At 39.4% G+C, this 22,752-nt stretch overlaps 1 protein-coding gene across 1 annotated transcript; it reads right to left on the reverse strand.

Moving 5' to 3' along the window:
* Window positions 1-303: 303 nt before the first annotated feature.
* LOC115364646 (zinc metalloproteinase-disintegrin-like brevilysin H2a) lies at window positions 304-14,956 on the reverse strand. The gene is made up of 22 exons (XM_030059172.1): window positions 14,674-14,956; window positions 12,416-12,504; window positions 12,121-12,197; window positions 11,751-11,826; window positions 11,283-11,359; window positions 10,943-11,126; window positions 9,865-9,927; window positions 9,482-9,553; window positions 8,604-8,773; window positions 7,518-7,599; window positions 6,420-6,550; window positions 5,685-5,862; window positions 3,773-3,862; window positions 2,822-3,017; window positions 2,540-2,645; window positions 2,176-2,332; window positions 1,901-1,981; window positions 1,653-1,740; window positions 1,413-1,518; window positions 1,244-1,328; window positions 1,056-1,151; window positions 304-695 (listed from the first exon to the last, which is right to left on the reverse strand). The coding sequence occupies exons 1-22, from the start codon at window positions 14,804-14,806 to the stop codon at window positions 663-665; spliced, it is 2,370 nt and encodes a 789-aa protein (XP_029915032.1). The 5' UTR covers window positions 14,807-14,956; the 3' UTR covers window positions 304-662.
* Between the last annotated feature and the right edge of the window lie 7,796 nt (window positions 14,957-22,752).

Below are 22,752 nucleotides of genomic sequence, written 5' to 3' on the forward strand. Positions count from 1 at the left end.
ACAAAAGTATCTTGTATTTACTCATGGAATTCATATTTCAAAACACCAAAAAGGTTTTAGGTGAAAATGATTGAAAAAACAAACTACAAATCCAGAGGGTGTTCATCAATCCATTGTGCGTGGATATTTGGGTTGAGAAACAGTTGGGAAAAACAAGTAAATTAAAAAAAAAGGTTTTCCAGTTTCCAGTTTTCCATCCAGTAGGCCTTGGGTGTATTCTGTCCCACAGAGTGTGGTTGTTTAACCCAGCATTTTTTGGTGTACTAAAATGACTCAAATACTGTTTGAAATACTGTTTATTAATCAATATATATGTACATGGTATTTTGTATCATGTCCAAGAAACATAAATAAAACGTATAAAATGAAATGGCTCATATTTAAGGCCAGAGCTTTTTCCAGCGAAACTCATGACCCTTCAGTATCAAAAAGTGCCCTTTTAGAAAACATTACATCCATGTAACACAAAGTCCTCAGTGCGTCGCTTCAACCCAAAGTTATTCAGTTTGCTCATCTCATTCTCTCAGGAACAAAAAAGGTCTTGAGTGAATGCCTGCCTGTAAAGTTACTCTGTGCTGGGTCGCCAACAGAGCAACACTGGGGGATGAGGACACAGCTGAGAATCTTCCTTGTTTTTCCTGTAGGTGGCACTGTGTCAGGTATCAGACCTTTGGTGGAGGTACTGGTCTCAGAGCCTGGGGGAGAGAAAAGATTAAATCTTTACCTGACAAAAACCAGCCTGATGAACAACAACAACAACAAAAAAAAAACCTGGATAAGATTACAAGGTATAACTTGAAAAGGTCAGTTCAAGTTTAAAACCCTTTGAAACCGTTTGTTAGGATTATTTTCTCACTTCTAACAAAACACATTGAATGTATCTTGAAGGAAGAGAGAGACCTGTGTTTTCAGGTGTCTCAGGGCCGTTAGGTGGTATCACCTGGTTTGACCGGCATTGATCTCACTTGGCCGCACAAACCGAATGAGTCAATGCTACAAATGTGTGTAATGTGGCAACTGACATCTCCAAATTCACCAATCTAGAAATCAGATACCTGGCGTGCAGCTGTGTAGCTCTGGATGGGGGGTTTAGGCCTGTTCCCTGCTGGAGGTGGTGGAGGTGGAGCTCCTTTGGGCTTTGTTCTTACCACCTAAGATTGAGATATTATGGGCACCAGTGCTTGTTAATGTGAAATACAATGTTACTCCAGTTCAACACCTGTGATATATTCTTGCTCATTACCTGTGTCACTGGAACGTGTTGAATGGGGGGGGTGGGGTGGTAAGTGGGGTTGTCCAAGGCATGCTGCTTCTTTTGTGTGTGTGCACTGCTGGAAGAGAGAGAGGCTTAACCTGCTGCTTCCACAACACACTCACATCATGAAGTACAATCAGGTGACGTTAATACTCACGTTGGCAGTCCAGGGCCTTGTCGTTTTTTCCAGATGTATGCTACAGTCCCAGCAATGGCGCCCAGTACGAGCAGTACAGTGACGGCTGAGATGCCTGCAATAGCCTCTGCAAGAAAACGTGGATTGTGTTGGACTTGAAGGTTCATCATAAGTGATTCATCTGAGTTTGATAATTATTGGGTTGAAATGACACAAATTATATCTTATATTTGTTGATGATCTTAGGCAGTGAGGTCTTACCCGTGGAAAGGCCACTTCCATCCTCCGTATCACAGTGAGGAGGCTTCCACCCAGGTTCACACTGACACTCACTTCTGTGATTGCACACCTGAAGAAAAGAGACCAATATTTCATTACCATCAGTATGGATCTCTAGTGGGTCATATTGTTTATTGTACATGTATCATGCACTAAGTATGCTGCAGCTGCAATTAAAGTATGTGCGGTTGTGATTTCTGAAAGACTGGACGGGGCTGATCTGTACTTACACCATGCCCTGGGCAGTTTGCTGAACAGTTAGGTGATTTGTAGGCGCTCAGCAGATCCATGCACTCGTTCTGGCTGCATACCTTAAACAGGACACAATAAAAGGGGGTGAACAACTTCATACAGGTTGATTAGTTCATCTCACAGTGACACTACTGTCAGCTGCAAAGAATTTCATATGGATAGATTTTGACATTATTTCTAAGTTGAATATAGTGCATTTGGCCAATATTCTCATCCATAGTGAGAACAGTATCGAGAAACAAGCTCCCATTACCTTTCCGTCTCCACATTTAGTCCCAGTGTCCACCTGGCCCCTGTCGCTGGCTATGTCCCCGAAGAAAGCTGCCTTGCACTCACCAAACCTGACCATGCGACCATAATTTGGGTTTTCATTACCCTTGCTGCAAAAGAGCTTCCCGCAATTCACATCTCTGCAGGAAAAAAAAAGTTGTCACTATATATTTAAAATTCACCTAACTTTTTATATTTCATCATGTTTTGTGTGACCAAGCTGTGCTATGTGTATGTTTGAGCTTTGGTACTCCTACTGATCCTGCTGAATGACAAACCTCCAGAAAACTACATATATTAATAAAGTACCCTTGGGAACTAATATGCTATAATTTTATAGGACTCACTCTTTTTGGCAAGGGATGTACTTGTCATTTTGGGGCCGTTTGCAGTAGGCATAGTAGGTACCTCGGGTGTTCTGGTTGAAGCAGTGGTCACTGCCCACCTCAGCATCTGATGAAAGGGCGGATTACATGTGAATACAAGCTAACAAAAACAATGCTAAGCAGACGTATGCTGCTGTCTTAGTTAGCACGTCTTACAGTATATATCTCTAACACCAAAAAGACACAAAAGAGCACAATCTTGTAAAGTGTTCCATTAGAGGCAGGGGCTTCTGGGATACCTACTGGGCCCATACATCCTGATGCACTGGTCGGCCCTCTGAGGACACAGGCCGTCATAGCAGTAGCCCTTTCCTCCATCGCACGGGAGGCCATTCACAGCAAAGACATCTTCTGGACAGTTGGCGCTCGTCCCATCACAGTACTCTGCCAGATCGCAGTCATCCTGCTTCCTACGGCACTCTCTGGACCAAGGCAGTATCTGTGGGAATGTGGGGGTCATAATTTTGGGATTTGATCAGGTTTTTGTGATGTCCAGGGTTTTAGTTGAGAATAAATCCACCGGAGTTCACTATACCTACCACATCTCAGATTAAAGCAGCTTTTTAGGCTGATATAAATCTGAGTGAGAGCAGCAGGTAGTGGACATCACAAACTGAGGAAGTGTAAGTTCCTTTCAGGGAAAAATAATAAAATATCAAACATTTCGTGAGAGTGGAATTAATTTTTTTCTGCTGATAGTTGTTTGCCTCATAAAGGTGCAGCTTGTAGTTTACCTAGCCTGTTATTTGTCGTTACATCATGAAATGAAAATGGTCAACTTCACATTTATTTAGACAAACAAACAGGACAACACCCCCTGACCCTCAAAAAAAAACTCCCCAAACAAACCCAGGGATGAAAAGAAATTGAATTAAAGATCATTATATGTCCAACATAAAATGTGGTAATAAACTGCAGGTAAAATGAGAGAGAAAATTACAAAGTTTGATTTATGTTTGAGCCATCATAGTTGAGCAGTGCAATAAATAGTAAAATATGTGTAGTATGTCAAATGCCCACTAGAGGGCTGCAATATTAAGGAAATAGGAGGGGAAATCCCAGGAGAAATCATCCCAGCATGTGTAATAAATGCGATGAAATAGTCATTAGTAACAAAAAGAACAAAAAATAGTGCATCAGACATAATAAATTATGCTAAAACTAAAAAAGCAGCAGGTACTGTCATTTACTCACCTTACAGTTCTCACAGCACTCTCCTGCAGCACACTGTGAACCAGCGGTCAGTTTACAGGTTGTTGCATTGCAACATGGGTTGATGCAGTCCTAAGTGAATGAAAAGGTAAAGTGGTGAATGTTCCTGTATTAGTAGCATGGAAGATGTTGTGCTCTCTGCTTTTCAGAATTACAGCTGTCCACTCAGATTTAACATTTGACTCAATTTTCAATACTGTAAAAAGCTGCAGGGTTCACTAAATGAGGTATCCTTGTGAAGATCTGTATTCTTGTGCATATGTCTGCCTCAAAAATCTTTTTTTGTGTTTTCATCTTTTTCATTATCCTGAGCATGTACCTGCACAATGTGAATACCAGTGGAGCAAGTTTGTTTTGTCTAGCTGACAAACAGGTCCAGACACATTCATAGCTCCACTGAACTTCACTAGAATACATTCGTCCTGTCACTGATAATTGGAAGTTGTTATAAAAGCTCTATATACACACCCTTTCAGACTGTCTAGTTTTTGTTCCCTTAAGGCCTGAAATAAGACAGCATAAGTAACAACAATTAATTCTTTGGAAGTGCCTTAAAAATGTGTTGGTGCATGTCAGAGGTATTTTGTAACCTGCTTTCCAGGACACCTCTGGGCAAGAAAACTAGTCAAGTCAAGATAGTAAAAGTGCTCAGTATTACTCTCAAAAATACTGACCTTGTGGTGGATATGGGCAGACATACACTGCAGTCACAGTGGAATCACCTACACTAAATGCCATTTGTTGTAGGAGGGACATGCTTTCCATTCACAGTGACATTTCACAGCATTTGACATATCATATGCTGCAAAAGAACCAGCCTGCTGTAAGTTTCTCACTGTTGATATGATCTAAATAGCAACTGCAGAGATTCCTTCCTCTAAATGAACATGCCTGGATCAGTTCCCTACAATTCCATGTGTCTGCCCTCAGAAAACGTCACCAAAGACAAGAAACTGAAGCTCACATCAACGATGCAAAATGCACAAGCCGAATGCACAGTAAGTGAAAAAAAAAACTGCAGACGGCACAGTCACACTGGCGCTCCATTCAAATCCATGCCAGGGACAAAAATAGTTTTGCCTTTCTTTCATGCCGAGTTCAACTTGGGTGAGGTTTCATATGGCAGAATTGTGCTTGGCCAATAGAAGCCCTGTTCAGTGAGGAAATCCAAGATGGAGGAGGCAATGATTCTGGCCACACCCCACCACCTGATTTTATATGACTCAGCAGTTTTGGATTGCAAAAATCAACAGAAGGGAGGCACTGCATTGTTGGCTGTTAGTCTCCAGACTAAAATACTGACAAGTACACACATATCCAGCCATGTTCTATTTTTGCTCTGGCAAGTTAACAGATTTGTTAGCATCTTTGTGTCTGTCATGGTCATATGTAAATTATATGTAAATCTCTTTTTGCCCACACAATGTGTATTTGTAGGTGATGGCATTCAAATTGAAACTGTTCTCAACTCATTAACATCACACAACACCAGTGTGTATATAGGTACAAGTTATTGTACCTATATACGCTGTATTGCAAATATTTTGCTTCATTACATTTTCTGAGTTTGTCCATTCAGAAAGGCTGCTGTCATTCTTGCATGATGCAGGCACTGTGGCCAGCAAGACAGGCTAAAAAGGGAGAGTTGAGATGTTCCTCCTGACCTCCAGTGAACACAGGACACTCCAGTGATAAAGGGGCCTCAGCATGTAAAGCTGTCCTCGTGAAGTAGTGTTGCAGCTGAAATACTTGCACTTTCAGTAGGTAGCAGTGTCTCCTATTTTCTGAGGGTTTGCACTTGGTTTTCTTAAATCTCCAACCCCCCTCCCCCAAGCAAAATCAATCAAATTTAACCAAAAGAGTAAAATATTGAATGCTTCTTTGGTTCCTTTACCTCCACAGAGCCACAGTCACATTCCTCTCCTCTCTCCAGAAAGCCATTCCCACAGTATGCAGGAGCCACCACATCGTTGTAGTCTGGTTTGTCCAGCATGCAGCCGGGACTCCGAGACGTCAGGTACTGCTCATAGTTGTTACTGCTGCAGCTACTGAAGGACTTGGGGATGACCCAGCTGAGAAACACAACACAATTTACTTGTTAGCTCTAGGGTAACTCTCTGAACCTGGGTTAAACCAATATGGGTTTTTGAATAGACTAATTTTTCAACTCAACTCAACTCAAACAAGTTTATTTATCACCGTAGGGCAATTCAGTCTGAGTCCACCAGTCCTTGGCGGGTGGAAAAGCCTTTGAAACGGAAGGAGTTATTCTGTATCTGTTTTTTTTTTTTTTTTTTTTATCTCAGTCTGCAATGTTGAATTCTACCACTACTTCAATTAGTGGTTTCCAGCATTTCCCAGAACACCTTTTGACATTCCCCACAGAACATGCCTGGATTTGTTCCAAGCATTCTTCTACATAGCCATATCACTATTTAACAAAAAGCTAATGTTAGCTCCGTGTATCAGCAGACCAGCACATTTGCACTTTAAACACTTCAGAGTACATAAGAACCCGTCCTTGCAAGCATGTAAAACACTAAACCTCCACCAGCAGAATCACTGTATGACCTAAATGTAAAAGCACACGTTCTGACCAAGATTTTTCTGGATTTTTTTTTCAGCGTACCTGAGGGATGCCGACATAATGCAGCTATCACCAGAACAAACACAGTCACTGGCGTCATGGCTCATGCCCAGGTTATGGCCCATCTCATGGGCCAGTGTGGCTCCGATTGCAATGGCCTGGTCGTTGTGATCCTGACAAGCAAACAACCAACAGGTAAAATGAGCAAAACCCTTTACACTCGATCTCACTTAAGAAGGACATTTTACTTTCAACCAAGTGTAACTTAGGGTTTATTTGGTAGAGAATGATAATAAAACATCTGCTTCCTCCATTACTCTTGCTTCCTGATTTTCAGCAACACTTTTTGCTGATGCTTCATGTTTCCACTGTGAATCTCCTCTATTCAACACAGTCTAGACATGTGCTGCACATTGGAGTTTCATTACAAAATAACAAAACAACACTCTTGAAAAATAATTCATATATAGTATATTCATTTTTATTATCATTATTACTTAGTCTCCCTTCAGCCACTTATTAAGCCCCTGAAAAATATTAAATATTTATAAGCTGACACAATACACAGAACCAGGAAGTCCTGTCCCACAACACTCATGAAAACTGTCTGTCAGTGTAGTCAAGGTCAGACATTTTAGGTGATATAAATATAAGAAAAACACATTTTGGAGTGGAGGGGGATTTGTATTAAATGATGACCTTCAGATAATATATTCCTCCACAAAATGCATTTTTATATTTTATATTGCCGCTTTTTCAAACAGAGAGATGTGGCAATGGAGAAATGCGCAGATTTACATTTTCACAAATATGAATGCAATACTTTATAATGTAAATGCATCATCCTCATGCATAGTCCATAAAGACTAAGGACATTTGTATTTGCAGAAATAATCATGGGGAAGTTGACTCAGGGGCAAGCAAGGTTAAACACATTGAAACACTCATATTGAGTAGTTGCAGCACAATGACCACAATGACTAGGCTGTTGCTTTTTCACCTACTGGTTGAAAGAGCATTAATTATACACTGTCAACATTACAAGCAATCATGAGTAAGTACATTTAAGTGCAATCATGAATCATTCCATATAAATAATGGATGGGACAAATCTTCCTGTCTCCCGGAAAAAAAACTTACCTGCACTACCCCAACAGAGTGACCTGAGCAAGCAGTCGCAACGTAAGCCAGTCCCACTGTTGCTCCCTCAAAGTCAATACCTCTGAAACACATGGAGTGAAAACATGAGACCAAAACTGTGGAAAAGAAATAAAAACCATGATGTGGCTAATTCCCACTAAATATACCACATGTCTGTCTGCTGGTGTCTTATCATGCAAGTTTGGTGTCAGAGCAACAGATACTTAAAGCATCAGATGCATAACAAAGCATCATATAACAATTACCAAAACCAAAAAATCAAGACGCATGATGCCAGTGGTCAAAGAGACATAATTATCCCTCCAGTGTGGTGCATCCAGACATCTAACCGCCTGAACATATGTGCAATTTTATATTTCAAGTTAGATGACTTAATATAGCGCCCCCGATGGAATTTTAGTGTAACATTTTGGTGGATATGCTACTCAACAAGTATTGTTGTTTATAGTGAGGAAATTTGACCGTGTGATCAAGTAGAACATTAGAAGTGGTGGATCATGAAAAAGCAGCAACAGAGGAAGAAGAAAAAGAAGGAAAAGAGGAAGAAGAAGAAGAAGAAGAAGAAGAAGAAACATAATACATATGAAAACAATGTGTTTCTACTTTGTGCTTGACCCCATATAGTTAGTTAGAATAATAGACCTAAAAATTATTAACAATTGAAAGCTAAAATACAGAGAAAGGCAAAACCAGCTTATTTCTGAAAGTACACAGATAGAGGTAAGAAACTACAACCAGCTAGAGTACATTGTACTACACAAATCAAACAAATCCCAACAAAGGCAGACAAGCAAAATAGGTGTTTGTTTGGTGTGCCAGTTCTCTCTTGTGTGTGAATGTTTGACTGGTGTGCCATGGACTGATATGATACTGGCTGTAGACCCAATCCTGCTGTGGATTCTTCTAATATTGGACATGCAGTGCAATGAAAACTGTCATTACATGTTGTAGTTGAGACATTTTAATACTTTGAGGGTCTTAGATACTGAACATAGAACCACTTCTGACCTTTTAAAAGATACCCTGTTTGAGTGTTGATCTACAGGTGTAGGGGGGTTTTCTTACGAGATGAGATGTGCGATGTCATGCTTCTTCCTCTTGACCAGCTCAGAGTTCCTCCAAGTCCTGAAGGCATCAAGTGAAGCCCCAGCCGGGGCGGTCACTGAGATCAAGTCTCTGCTGGACCAGACGTCCAGCCCCACCAGGGCGATGAAGGTGTTCAGGGGCTTGTACACCTGCAGCCGACACCGAGAGGAACACGTGTATTTATATCAGACATCATTATTTTCAATGAGCTGAGACATGACTGAAATGATTTAGATTTTTCATCATCAGAACAAGACTAAACATTTCTAGGAGAGGAAGTGATATTCAGATTGCTGACGCCAGGGGCTCGGCCATCACTTCTAAAGTGAGGGGAATGTTTGGATGATTTTTTTTTTTTTTTTTTTTAAACATGAAATCAACCTGTTGGTTCCACTTTTACTGTCTATCTTTGAAACCCTTTGAAACCCAGGAGACTGTGGGTTGGCACCACCTGAACAAAATTCCTTTTATTTATTTTTTATCGTTTTTCATGTTAGAGTTAGTGTTAGGATTTTTTTTTTTTTTTTTTTTTTACAATCCTTATGTCTTTTCTTTTTTCTTTTTCTGTTGTTTTTTCCTCTTTTTTCTTTCTTTAAAAAAACTAATTCTTGAGGTAAAGTTGTGGTAATTGAATAATAATAAAAATAATCATTCTAAACACACTAAATTCCTTGTTAGATTTTTTTTTTTTAATTTTATGTAATTATTTATGTAATTGCATATTTATTCTATTTTTCCAGGAATTATTTTATTTTTGCTATTACAAAAATCTATAATTTTTTTCAGTCAGTCACGCAGTCAGTGGGTGTCTTTCCCGTCGATGAATTTTGTCATAATCAGCAATACCAGTGACTCACCATGTTTACAAAGTTAACAACCTCAAATATCCTCTTCCTCAGCTCCGTCTGGTCTTTGTTCCACTTCAGGTACTGAAACCATAAGTCACAGCGTCAAACAAATCCACATCCTGTTTCTCAGGTTTTACTCAGCAGCAATCTGATTCCTCATACAGTGTCATCATGGTTAATGCCCATGTGAGATGTGCATAATACCTCTGGGTGCGAAAAAATGACCTGGGTCTGAAGGGTGTTAATCATTAATGACAAAGTAAGACATGGGTGGCATCACGAGGGCATTTCTGATCATGTGAGCTGTCAACCACAGAAAAGTTTTTGCTCTGGTTTGGCTTTCAAATAGTTTTCTGTTTTTTTTCTGAACTTGAAAACGCCCCTTTTCTCACCTCACGGTTATCAGCAACAAGATAGAGCTCAAGGTACTTCTGCCGCTGGAAAAGAGAGGGACCCTGGTGGATAAAAGAATAAAGCATCATTAGCAGTGCTAAAATTATTGTAATTTATTTACACTGGAACATGTATACCTGTTATCTCTCCTACTACATTAGCATTTCATTTATTGTCATTCAATTTTAAAGTCCTACTTTTCACAAAGATTTTAATAATCTATTGAATTCATTTTCTAACCTATGCCGACAATACCCCACTCCTCCTGTCTTTCCTGTCAGCAACAGCATGTCACCCTGCTGTTCATATCCCTCCACTGGCACCCAGCTGCTGGCCACAGCAAACTCAAAACCTTGATACTTGCTTACAAAACAGCAACTAAAACAGCTCCTGCCTTCCTGAACTGCCTAATTCAGCTCTGTGCTCCCTCCCTGCCGATGAAAGGCACCAGTGAGGAACCATTAAATACAAAGTAAAGGCTGGAAGTCTAAAACAAGTCATGCAGTTGCACTGTGCCAAGTAAAACAATTTGAGCATAGCTTTATGACAGTTACTCATGTTGCTTGTGTTGTATTAACTCTCAAGTGTAAGTGGCCTCGGATAAAAGTGTCTGTTAAATGAAACTGTAACACTGTAACATTGTAAACTCTGGTTCTACTCTGTTATTTTCCATTCTATAAGTGTTCTTATATCTGATTGTTTCTGTTCCCTGCTGTATATTATAATGTTTGACCTGATGTCTTCACAGGGATGGAGAGAGTTTAATTATATCTAATCTTTTTATAAATTCTACCAGTGGAGTTTCACTTGTTTTAGGACTTTTCTAGAAGAAGCCAAGTATAGTACCAGTTTATTAAAAGAAGGCTGAATGAGGTTGATCATTGCACTGGTAGTGATCAAATGTCCAAAAGCCAGATTTTTTTTCTTGCATTAGCTTGACAAAAAATCCCCCTTAAGACCACCATGTAAATACTAGACTAAATTACATGGTTATTTTTAAGGTTCATTTATTAATGCCACATTTCATCACAGGTACTGAGTCACTGAAGCTTAAGGGTTACATGGAGGTGACGTTACCGAGGATCTGGAGCGACTGCGGCTGGTTGGGGGTTCAAAGTCGCTGCTCCAGGTTGTGTTGGTGACCCCGCACACCATGGGCTTGTTCTTGTGCTCGTCGTATTTAAACACTGCATGATCCCCCTCATCCTCACCGGACAGAGGCTCGATCAGGTAGCTCTGGGCAGACGTTTTGAAATATCCCCTATACCAAGATCATGCACATTGGAGCAATCATTTTAGCATTTCTCAGGGACATACATGATCTCATTGGGCAGTCAATAATGTGTGAGTGATGTGTTTTTGAATGAAATAGTTAGAAGTTAATGCAACAAATAGTTGTCAGCGGGATGAGGATCACCTGAGTCCATCACAAGTGCTGATGCTGACCGTTGATTCACTATCGTTCACAATCGTGCCGTGATAGTAGCAGTGATCCTGGGGAGGGCAGAGAGGAATTCTGGTGAATTGAAAATTTTTAAAATCCCTTCTATCTCTGTGATTACGTCTTACTCTGATGCTTTTCCTAGCACTTTGCTCTAGTCATGATTCATCAATATTGCATCCAAGTGAAGTCACAAGTCATGATAATTGGGACACTTGAGTTGGACTGGACTAGTTGAGGGTCTATATCAGGCATATTCAAGGGATTCAGGCCAGGGGCCACTGGATAAAACAAACCATTATTGACTTCTTTCTTTTCAAAATGTATATTTCGCAATCACATCTCCAGAAAAAGGCCGGATTTTGAGTGTCTATGATCAAACTATATGACTTAAGTATTTAGTGTCTACTTAAATTACAGCTTCTGTGCATGCAGACAACTTACAATATCAGGAGTCGTGGTCACTGGTGTGCCATCTTCTAGGTAGTGAGTCTCACTGTAGTCTGTAGTCAGAAATTCACTGATAATGGAAGTAATTGAAAGATCCCCAGTGAGAAATTTGTTGAAAATTAATACAATTTTGATGTTAAAATGCATTAGAGATGTTCATTTGAAGGTGCCTCACAAATATACATGATGCATTTTCTAATATTTATATTATATTATTTGTTATAATATATTATTTTTGTACATTATGTGATTATATGTTGCCCGGTACCTTTGTTTTTGTGTTATTTTGCCATTAATTATTGGCATTTTTTTCCTTCCAGTTTTAAAGTTTCCAAGGCACACATTGAAGGAAGTCAGGACTTACTTATTCTTCTCTAGATGCATTTCAATGTCTTTCTCTCCAACTTTCATCCCATACTTCATAATGTCTGGTCTTGAGTGCTGTTGAGGAAGAAAAATTATTTAGATGAGGTGTCTAGAAATTATTATTATTACTTTTAAAAAAAAAAAAAAAAAGAAAAACTTTTCATTGAAACTTTTGAGTCTCTTCTTGTCTTTCACGGTCACATACAGTGGTTTTATTCTTATGCAAATACCGAGATGCGTATTTGGGAAATGACGTTGTTCGGTTATTGAAATGCAAAACCAGGCAAATTTACCTCTGCGCTTCTTTTTCTGACTGTGTGAAGTCTGGCGGGTCGAACCACCTCATAATGTGTCACGCCATCGAGAACAGGGCCAAGACTGACTGTGGACAGAAAACATACATTATTATAAGACAAACATAGCTAGGTTCTCTATCCAACATTACTATCCATTATCATTGTCCATTATCATTCTTGCCAATTCACTAAATACAACAAATAGGAAATAATAATACCAATAAGGGCAACCAACGTTAACAGCGTAAAAACATTTAGCGTCTGGCTTATAGAGTTTCATGTCACAACTAGAAAATCAACAACTGAAAAAAGAGACACCTTCTATGGTGATTGACAGCAAAAAAAAAAAAAAAAAAAAAGAAAAAAAGAAAAAAAAAAGTTGCTTTTGAAATCTAACTGGTTTAAAAAATGATTGCACAACAGCAGGATTCACATTCTAGAGATACTAGAGATAAAAACCTTTACCCCCTTTTTCCCACAGTGTGAATATATGGCTTTACAAAGCATTTCAGCACAGCAGCCTACTTTTCATTCGTAAATGACATTTGAGATGAATTCCTGCAGAACTGTCTGCTCGCCCACCGCTGCTATTTACTGAGCGCCTTTCAAAACCCTTGGGCAACCAACCTGTACAGTAATTATAGGCTTTCTTATAATCTGTGTCTACCACCCCCTGACACGTTAATATGAAGTGTGTACAGTAACAACACAATACCTGAAGCTCTGTCATGGAAACTATTTATCAGTGAAAGGACCCATTGATTGTCTATCAGCAGTGAACAGAAGGCTTTGTGTGGCATTGCTTTCATTAGACTAGTTCAATTATAACTACTGTTTTTTGGCAAGAGTGTCATGTAGTTAGTGGTCAGCGTTGGCATGTGTATTCCCTCATTTAGTCTGATATTGAGTCTTAAAATCTTTTTTTTCCCCCTCTTAAACCAAGTGGAACAATCTGTCAGTGGGAAGAGATAATTCCATTTTTTTTTTTAAACGAAACAAGTTCTCAGCATTTTCTTGAATCAAGTATCATTTTTTGACACTACCGGGCTGATTCTGTCTTTTTTAACATATTTATACTAAATTCCTGCAACAAGTGAACCCACACTGGAAACAAGTGGGATAATCTCATCCCACAGGCATTTCAACACGGACTAAGAGACTAAATGACTTGTCACGATGGAAATTTTTTGCAGTGCAATATTTCTCACACACGGTGTCTTACAGTCAGTTTCCGCAGTAGCAATCTCACCCTTATCTTTCCTAACTAAATTAGGTTGCACATAGCTTTGCATCATCTTCACAGGACATTTTCCAACACGAGTTGCGCGAGAAACCCGGTGGTTCCCAGCCAGTGAACGCTACGAGTGCGTATCAACAGTAAAGATAAAGTATGACATGTCTGTGTGACTCATGTCTTCTCATGAACCAGGTACGCAGAGGTACCTGGGAGGGGTGTGGCTTTGTTGTGATCCAAAGTCCAGCTTCGACACCATGTCGCCAAAATCAGCAATATTTACATTTCAAGTCATTCCGTGTCATTTCCATAGGCCTATAAATCAATATTTCATGCAAATGACGGCGCTGACAATGCGTGGCAGTGATTGTGTGTGTGATTACAGGTGATCAGATAAACCTGACAGGATGAGCTGTACACACACAGTCAAATCTAAGCAGCATTAGCTGTTAGCAAGGCATTATCAATGCAATTAGTCTTTTCACAGTCATGTAAGAATTTCTCATGGACGCTGGCTGAAACCACAGAATGCATTTCCTTCCTTACATGTGACCCAAACAGAAGTATTCAGCCAGATGTACATTTTATTTTTGTACTGTAGGCAGTTAACCCATTTTTTTTCGGGCTGACATAAAGTGCTCATATATATTTTACAGCTAATGGAATCAACCTGGTGTAATTTATATGGAGACTGTGCAAATGCATATATGAATGTTTTTCTTAAAACGAAAAGTCGTTCACATTGGTAGTACTTTGCCTTTTGATGATCACCAGCTGCCTGTCATACAGTGGTTTTTATCTACCGCCACATCTCTGACGTTATGATACAGTACATTACATCTGGTCTTCTTTTTAGAACCCCCACTTCACCATGAAAGCATCAGTTTCCTGTTAAGGAAGTCCACATAAACACCAGTGAAACCCAGTTGAATAAAGAGCTCCGGGAGGTGAATAGCTATCTAGGCTTTAGTTATTAATTAGTCATTGTGCTGAATGGAGGCAACAGTATCCGGTGACTTACCTGACAGCTTGAGTGAGGCAGTGAGGATGAAGAGCCGCAGTAGGAGTGTGTGTGTCATTGTCCCAGTGTGGACAGTCACTGTGACAGAGTGCCGATGACAGTCTGGATCAGGCTTTATAGTTTTTGCCTGCATGCTCGTGTGTTGCTGTGCACCAGGCCACACCTTCGCCTGCCCTCCTCCACCTGTCACAGCCACTTCCTCATTGACATTAAGTTTGCAACACTCTTCACGACGGGCCTGAACACGCCCCTGCCTCCCCCACAGGAATGCAGAAAGATTACCACTAACAATGCTTGACTTGCAGTCAGTCCCGTAAACTACAACTACAACTTGCCTCCCACATAAAGTTTTGTTGACCCCACTTCAGGACAGTTCTCCTCAGCATCAGAAGTATTTCACACAAAGAAATGATGCTTTTAGACAGAAGTGAAATACAAATTGCGTGCATGCAAAGTGCATAGATAAGACAGATTTTTTTTTGATTGGTCTGTCCTACCTTCCTGTTAGAGAGAGATTATGTGGCTCTCCTTTTTCTCCATAAATGACATGATTCGGTCTGCAGTATGACTAATGACGCACTGTGCCTTGGTCATGCAGGAAATTCACACAGTACGTAACTTCATCTTTCACAGTATTGTGACCGCATCAACTGTCAAAATTGTCCAAAAGAGGAGACTGAAACTTGACTAGACTGAAAAGTTCCTGTGGCAGTGTTGATGTTTGTCCTCTGGCCTTCCTTCCCTCACCCACTGAACACATGCTTGGACCGCAGCCCGAGGCACAGACAAGGTCTGAGAAGACAATAAGGCCAATGTACAAGTTCGCTCAGCGCAGAGCAGCATAATTCAGCACATAGGCAGAAATATGTGCAGTGACCCGTCTTGACCTATCCAGTCATCTCACAGTTGCATTGTCATCTCATATGGCTGAGGATGTAAAACATGGTGCTAGCAAGCAATAATAATAAATGCTGACCCTCCTATTATCTTTGGGGTCAATTTGACCCCATTCAATGTTCAATATCTCCAAATACATGACTAATTTTTTTGGCCTCATATTTAATTACTTTTTCTAATCGAATGCGGACAGATGGGTAAACATAAAATTAACATGATGCTATATTTTTGATGTCCTGGACAGATTGGTACCCACAGGTGTTTCATTGGGATCAATTTGACCCCAGGCTAGCTGTATGAAACATGTCAACATTTTACACGCATTTGCTTTAGTTGTTTTGGATGATATAGATGAATTATATGTACTATATGCCAGTTAAAATTGTCAAAAAAAAAAAAAAAAAAAAACTTCCCTGTTTTAAAGGGGTATTGAGTAAGTCAACAAGACACATGAAGTACCCGACACATATACTTGAGAAACAACCCCCCCCACCCCCACCCCCTCCCCCAACACTCTACTACGGCTCTCTTGGGGAAAAAAATCTCTTACACACACGATGTAATGATTCACTGTAAGTTTCCAGATTTTTTGTAATAAAGTGGAACTAGGTAGTTATTGCCGTTGTCATTGGGTTCAAGTGTACACTTGTGTGGCAGTTGAGTTTTTTGTGACAATGTAATTGGTGTTGGAAAATAACTTGTATAGTAATAACTTATTAAGTAAAAAATAATACATAATAAAAAGTCATGAACTGTGACTCTAGATAGGCTGAAAATGCAATAAAAGCTGTTAAAAAATAATTCACAGATAATGTCAATACATCACAATATTACTTAACCCTCCTATTATGTTTGGGGTCATTCTGACCCCATTCAATGTTTAATGTCTCTAAATAAATGATTAATGTCATTTTTTTAACTTCATATTTAATGAGTTTTCCTAATGTAATGGGTACTACCGGGTAAACATGAAATTCACATGATATGTTTTCAATGTCCTGTACACACTTTGTACACATCGGTTATAAATAACAAAAATCTATACTTCTATCTGAAATAATATAAAGCCATTAAAACACCAAAAAGATATTTGTTTCCAATTTTAGGTCAATCAGTGAGATTTTATGGTGATTTACATATTTTTCCATAGTCGCGTAATAGGAATACTGGATGTATAAGAGGGTGTGTTTGTGTGTGTGTGTGTGTGTGTGTGTGTGTGTGTGTGTGTGTGTGTGGCGGGGGTGGGGTGGGGTGGGGTAGTTATATTTTATTTAAAGGGCTATTTAGGTTGTCAACAAAGAAACATAAAGTACCTGACATAAACTTTGGTAACAATTTTAATTATAATAATTTTGTGGAGGTTTAAACTGCTGGGGTCAAATTGACCCCACTATAAAAGATGTTAGTAAATTTGAACATAACAGGAGGGTTAAAAGAGGTGTAATGTATTTTATTTGATGTTGTAATAGCACTGGCTAATACTGACTGCAACTAAGAATTATTACATTCATTTTATTCTTATAACCATGCACTGTAGCTCATTTTTACACAATGCAATACAATACACTTTATTGTCCCAATGAGGAAATTTGTCTTGGACTCAGTGCTGCACATGTAAATGCCTCCACAGTTGCAGTAAAATAATCTCACAACAATAAATAGCCCATAATCCATATTGCATATGACAAAAACATTGCACATACATTGCACATAACACATGACACATATTGTACACATCCAATGGTGCACACCCAGAAACCACTACACCATCATTTCAGCCTCAAGCAGCCTTGTTTAAAAAACAGGGACAACTGAGTTTTAATTTATGACAGGTCAGTTATTGTTCATACTGTAAAAAGGAATTTATCACATCACAGACACTGACATCATGTTTTCAACTAATTTAGAGAAAAATGTGACAATTTATATTATATTTCTGGAAATGTATTTACCTATCAGTTGCTACAAGCCTCCTACAACCCTTACATCAGGCCTATTCAACTAGCGGCCCGCGGGCCGGACACGGCCCTTTGTATTTTTTCTGTGGCCCACCACACAGTACCTGCAAGACAGGTACATATTTCCAGTGTTGGGCAGTAGCGGTGTTACAAGTAGCGATGTTTCTAGTTTAACTACATTTCTCAGTAGCGTGGTCGTAACTTTGCTGTTTTCTAAATCAAATATCTTTTAAGTTGTGAAACTATTTTACTGATCAAATAGCAGTTTCATCAACTATTGAACTGAACTTTTTTTGCCTGACTATGTATGACTGACATTTTATTGATCACTAATATAGCAATGACTTGAAATGAAGTTGGTTCGATATTAAAAAAAAATAAAAAATAGTAGCTTTGATGTAGTTAAGTTACATGTTGTCACTGTATTGTAGCTCAGCTTGCTGCATTTCTCTGGAGGGTAGCTTCAGTGTAGTGAAGCTTCATGTAATGCAGAGTAACTGATACTTCTGAGCCATAGACATATAAAATATCTATGCTGAGCTTTTTTTGAGACATCGGACATTAATTGACAAAATATTGTATGTGTGGCCCCTCTACCCCCATTGATTTTCATATTTGGCCCCCTTGCTATTGAAGTTGAATAGCCCTGCCTTACATGTTAGTTTATATGAAATCTGTCTTCTGGACAGCTGAGCGTCTTTTCATTCTTGCATGGGGTAAATACAGGATGAGTAGATTTCTAAGATGTCAAAATCCTGATGCTCATAACAAAAAGGTTAACTGAGGACAGGGCCTAATCCAACAATGTCTTATTGTGAGTGTTGTCCATTGCACTGCTCTCAAACTAAATGTCAGCAAGAGATTTCACTTTCCTTTGTTCGCTCTCCATGCATATACAAATCACTGCAAAATATCACATGACCAAAATGTCATGTAATGTGCCAAGAAAAACTGCCTTGTTTTCAGATCGCTCACAGGGTATTTGTGAGTTTATTCTATATTTTGTAGAGGTTTCGTCAGTCCAAATGTCAAAGAATCTCCTCAGCCTGCAGAGGAGTGTGTAACAGTGGTGGACTTAGGCTGTTTGAAGGGCAGGGGGGAGAGAATAAAAAGGGCACCTGCTGCATGATATGCTGTCCCACCAGCGCACGGAAAGCTGTGACGCATCATGTATGATAAAATAGTCTTCGTTTGAAACAAATAACAAAATTTGTATCATAATAACTGAATATAATTGTATTGTATATAATGTTGTGTTGTAACTGTATCACAAAAGAACACAGCACTACCAGTAGCCCTCTTGCCTTGAATGAATTTTTCTTTGAATTTTGAATTTTGAATTTTTGAATTTTTCCCAAACTCCATTTATAAAACCCAAATATAAAAACTAGGCAGTTTAAGGCACTTTTTAAAGAGCGTTCCTGACTATGTTACTGCTCCGTATGCACCAGACTGCCAGTTATAATCTAAGCTGAGGCTCTGCAACACAAGCCAGCACGCAGCCTGCAGGGAGAGGACTGACAGCCATGCAGACCTTTATCCTTCTGTCCAGCCTGACTGCTGCAGCTCAAACACAAGCCGCCTCTGGCTGCACTTTTCTCCTTTTGAACCTGTTTTGATTTTCTCTTTCTCCTTCAAACTTTAAAGTCCTATAGGCTTTTTGTGCAAATTACTCTAGAATAGGTTTCCACACTGAGGTTAGCATAGAATTGGCTAAGCAAGGTACCTGTTAAGTTAAACAGCTCCTTAGCCAACATCTAGGCTAAAAATGGGACAGAGTTATCCATATGAGCACTTGCAGTGGACACACATTCGTCTTTGGTAATGTGCACTTGGTAAAAGTTGACATCTTGAAGACAGTGTGTCGCCACACTGCAGCAGCATGCAGGCTTACAGCTCATACTGTGGGAGCCCTCTGACATCTGAACTGTGGAGAGGGGCTGAAACTGAACACCTGTACAGGTGGAGTGGATGGAAGTTTTAACAACTGACCTAAAGGGGACTTTGAAAAATAATACAACAGCAACAGTGCAGATTACATTAGAGATTACATCAAAATGCTAGCAAGATATTAGCCTAACTTATTGGCCCTTTGCAAAAATGTATTGCAATATATGACTAGACTAGACTCTTGTGCCAGGCTCACTTTGGGAAAGCCGGCCCCACACGACACCTGGAATGGAGATTATAGAGTGCTGCATCTCTTTTTTTTCCCCCACTGGCTTGTTTTTTTCTCTCCATTGTACGGGCACCTCATGGTGTTTTCTCACTTGGAATGCCATCTCAGAGGACACCTTCTGAGTTCTCTTCATCAGAAAGACACCTGAGGAACCTCCCGTTTCTCCCGTTTTCAGGGCTCCTGTTCTACAGCAGCACATCACATTTTCTCCACTGGAGGCTCATCCCACATTCTCACACATGTAGGGACAGCCTTTACAGAGCTGCAGCACATTTCATCCACTGGAAGGGCACTCCTCCTTTGTGAGTATTATTTACTTATTGCATGAAGGGGCACCCTAGTGGGCATTCAGTCTTTTTTTTCTTTTTTTTTTTTCCTCAGGTGAAGCAGACAATGAGGCACTTCCTATCATTTCTGGGACTATAGAGGGCACTTTAGCTTCCTGGATGGGGGGGTGGTAGTCGCCCTCCAAATGAGGTTGCATGAAATTCAAAGACTAAATGTTTTCATGTGATACAGCTACATGTTCATCCTGTTATCTTTATTCTAGTTTGGCGGAATTCAATTTTAAAAAAGTGTTTAGAAAAAAAAAGTTGTGTAATGTTCTGTTACTGCATTATGTATTGCATTTACATTCATTAGATTCATGTTGCTAGTTAATCATAACAGATATAACAGTTGTAACAGTAGTAGTAGATTCAATTGTAGTCGTAGTCGGAGTAGTTTAAATTTCTGATGTTTGCCTTTTGTAATATGTTGTACGATTTGTTTTGAATAAGTTAAAAATACATTGATGCATGCAGAATTGCTGTAATTCAGTGATATTGGAGGGTTTTCGAGCATGAACAGATCATTTAAGGTCCTGGCAAAGCACTTCAACAAGGTTCAAATCAAGACGTTGACTACAGGACACTCCAAAATCTTATTTCTTTTTTTTCTTTTGAGACATTTTGAGGAGGACTTACCCGTGTGTTTTGGATCATTGGATACTGCTGTAACACTCAGTTACGCTTCTGTTTCACATCACGGACTGATGACCGGACATTCGCCTTCAGAATTTTCTGGTATAGAGCAGAATTCCTGGTTCCTTCAATGATGGCACGTCTCCCAGGCCCTGATTCGGCAAAGCATCCCCACACCATCACACTACCACCATGTGTGACTGGTGGTATGATGATTTGTTGTGAAATGTTGTGTTTGCATTAACGCCAGACCTGTGCCTTCCAAAAAGTTCCACTTTTGACATTATTCCAAAGGGCTTCAGTGTGCGCTGGTGTGAGGCAAGCAGCAATGTTCCTCTTGGTTAGTTGTGGTTTGCACCTTGCTACTCTTCTATGAATTCCGTTTTTGTGTAGGCATGAGTAGTTGCTGTGCTAGGAGGAATTTTGGTAGGCCGGCCTCTCCTGGCAAAATTTTCCACTGTTCCAAGTTTTCTCCATTTGGAGATAATGGCCCTGTTTCTTTGGTGCTGTTGAATTATTTAAGTATTAGTCTCTTTTAATACAAATATATGTTTTTCAAATAAAAAAAAAACATTACAGTGACGGTGTTGACAAAAACAAAGTAGCCTAATAACTAGAAAAATGCCTATTTTATGAAAAAAATGCAAAATGAGTTGGTTGCACCGGTACATTGCTGAACAGCTAAGACCTTGGCCTATAATGATATACCTTTAGATTTTGTAATTTAACTCACTTTTTTTTTTTCAAAATTAAAACCTGTTTTATCCAAATTCCCAAGAATCAGTGATTTTTAATATAAAGTCAACTTGAAGAAGATGAGCGGATGGAGCAAACTGGAATTATGCGACCAGTACTTGAAATGCTCCAAAAAATTAAGTGAACTCAAAGGGACTGAGTTGTTACTGCATTTTTGAGTTGGTTAAATTCATGGGAATGAGTGACTCCACCTTCTTCCAAGATAAAGTAACTTACTTCATTTATTACAATGTGCTGTTAGGTTGTACAGTGAATGGGAACCTGACCAACTCTGCATACAGGAGTTTATGGTTAAGGTTTGGGTTAATATTGAAATGGAACATGTATGTCCCCGTGCAAAGTAGCAAAGGGATACTCTGTCTCTACGTTAGAGGAGCACAGAGGGAAGCATTGTCTCTCATTGTGCATTCCAACTAACCTGTGTTAAATTATAACCATCAGATCCATCTAGACCATTGGTTATTTAATGAGCTCCCTGGGCTGTAGTCAGGGGTCACCTCAGGTGTTTTTATATCCTCACTAGGCTCCATAGTAACAGGAATTCATAAGTCCCTAAACAAATCACTTCCTGGATGCAAAATAGATTAATCAGGAAAACAACGCATGCTGCATACTGTCACCTTTACGGTGAGCTTCATAAATGGTCCAAGGATAGTGCTCTGTTGATAAATGAAACAAAACAAAGACAAAGATTGTTATTAGCAGCCCTAACCTCCCAGCTCCTTCCTACCAGTTTTGGTTAATAACCTTCCTGTACAGGTAGGAGAGGAGAGCAAACATTTAGAGACCTCTAAATGTCTAATGCTGATTTTTTATGAAAGCAATGCAACATTTGCTCCTTTTAAGGAAATTTGAATGTCAGATAAGAGTTGAAGGATGGTTTACAAAAGTCTCATTGAAAGTGTTTTATCTTTTAATGTCTGGTAAGGAAACCTGGGTGCCTGAAACAGGAATAAATTAACCAGAATTGTAAGTACGACCAGTAACATCATTAGTCAAGACTAAACACATTTGTCCTGTGTTTATTAGGAGGAGGCCAGATGCGAGGCACAACAAATTGCACCTGCTGTTTGCTGAGTTTTAGTTGCTGCCCTCTGGGAGGCGCTACACAGTTGTAGGAGCAGCTAGGAATGTGTGCTGAAAAAAGCACTGCGCGTAAAGGATGCTTAAATCACACAAATGCTTGAAATTCAGAGGCTGCATGTGTACATGTGCTGTTCCTATGCGATGATATAAATGTTCTGTTTTAGTTTCTTATTCATTCTATTGTATTTTTTCGTTTTATTTTATTTGCTGCTTTTTCAAATTTAATTTGACTGCTTTTATG

This window comes from Myripristis murdjan, chromosome 9 (assembly GCF_902150065.1).
Source record: "Myripristis murdjan chromosome 9, fMyrMur1.1, whole genome shotgun sequence".
Taxonomy (NCBI): Eukaryota; Metazoa; Chordata; class Actinopteri; order Holocentriformes; family Holocentridae; genus Myripristis; species Myripristis murdjan.

Bases quoted from the DNA above. Each gene is read 5' to 3' on its own strand.
- LOC115364646 (XM_030059172.1), bottom strand. From the start codon at position 14,806: ATGCAGGCAAAAACTATAAAGCCTGATCCAGACTGTCATCGGCACTCT. The intron at 12,198-12,415 runs GTAAATTTGCCT...CTTCCTCAACAG, and splicing joins TCAGAAAAAGAAGCGCAGAG to CACTCAAGACCAGACATTAT. The intron at 5,863-6,419 runs GTACGCTGAAAA...TGTGTTTCTCAG, and splicing joins ATTATGTCGGCATCCCTCAG to CTGGGTCATCCCCAAGTCCT.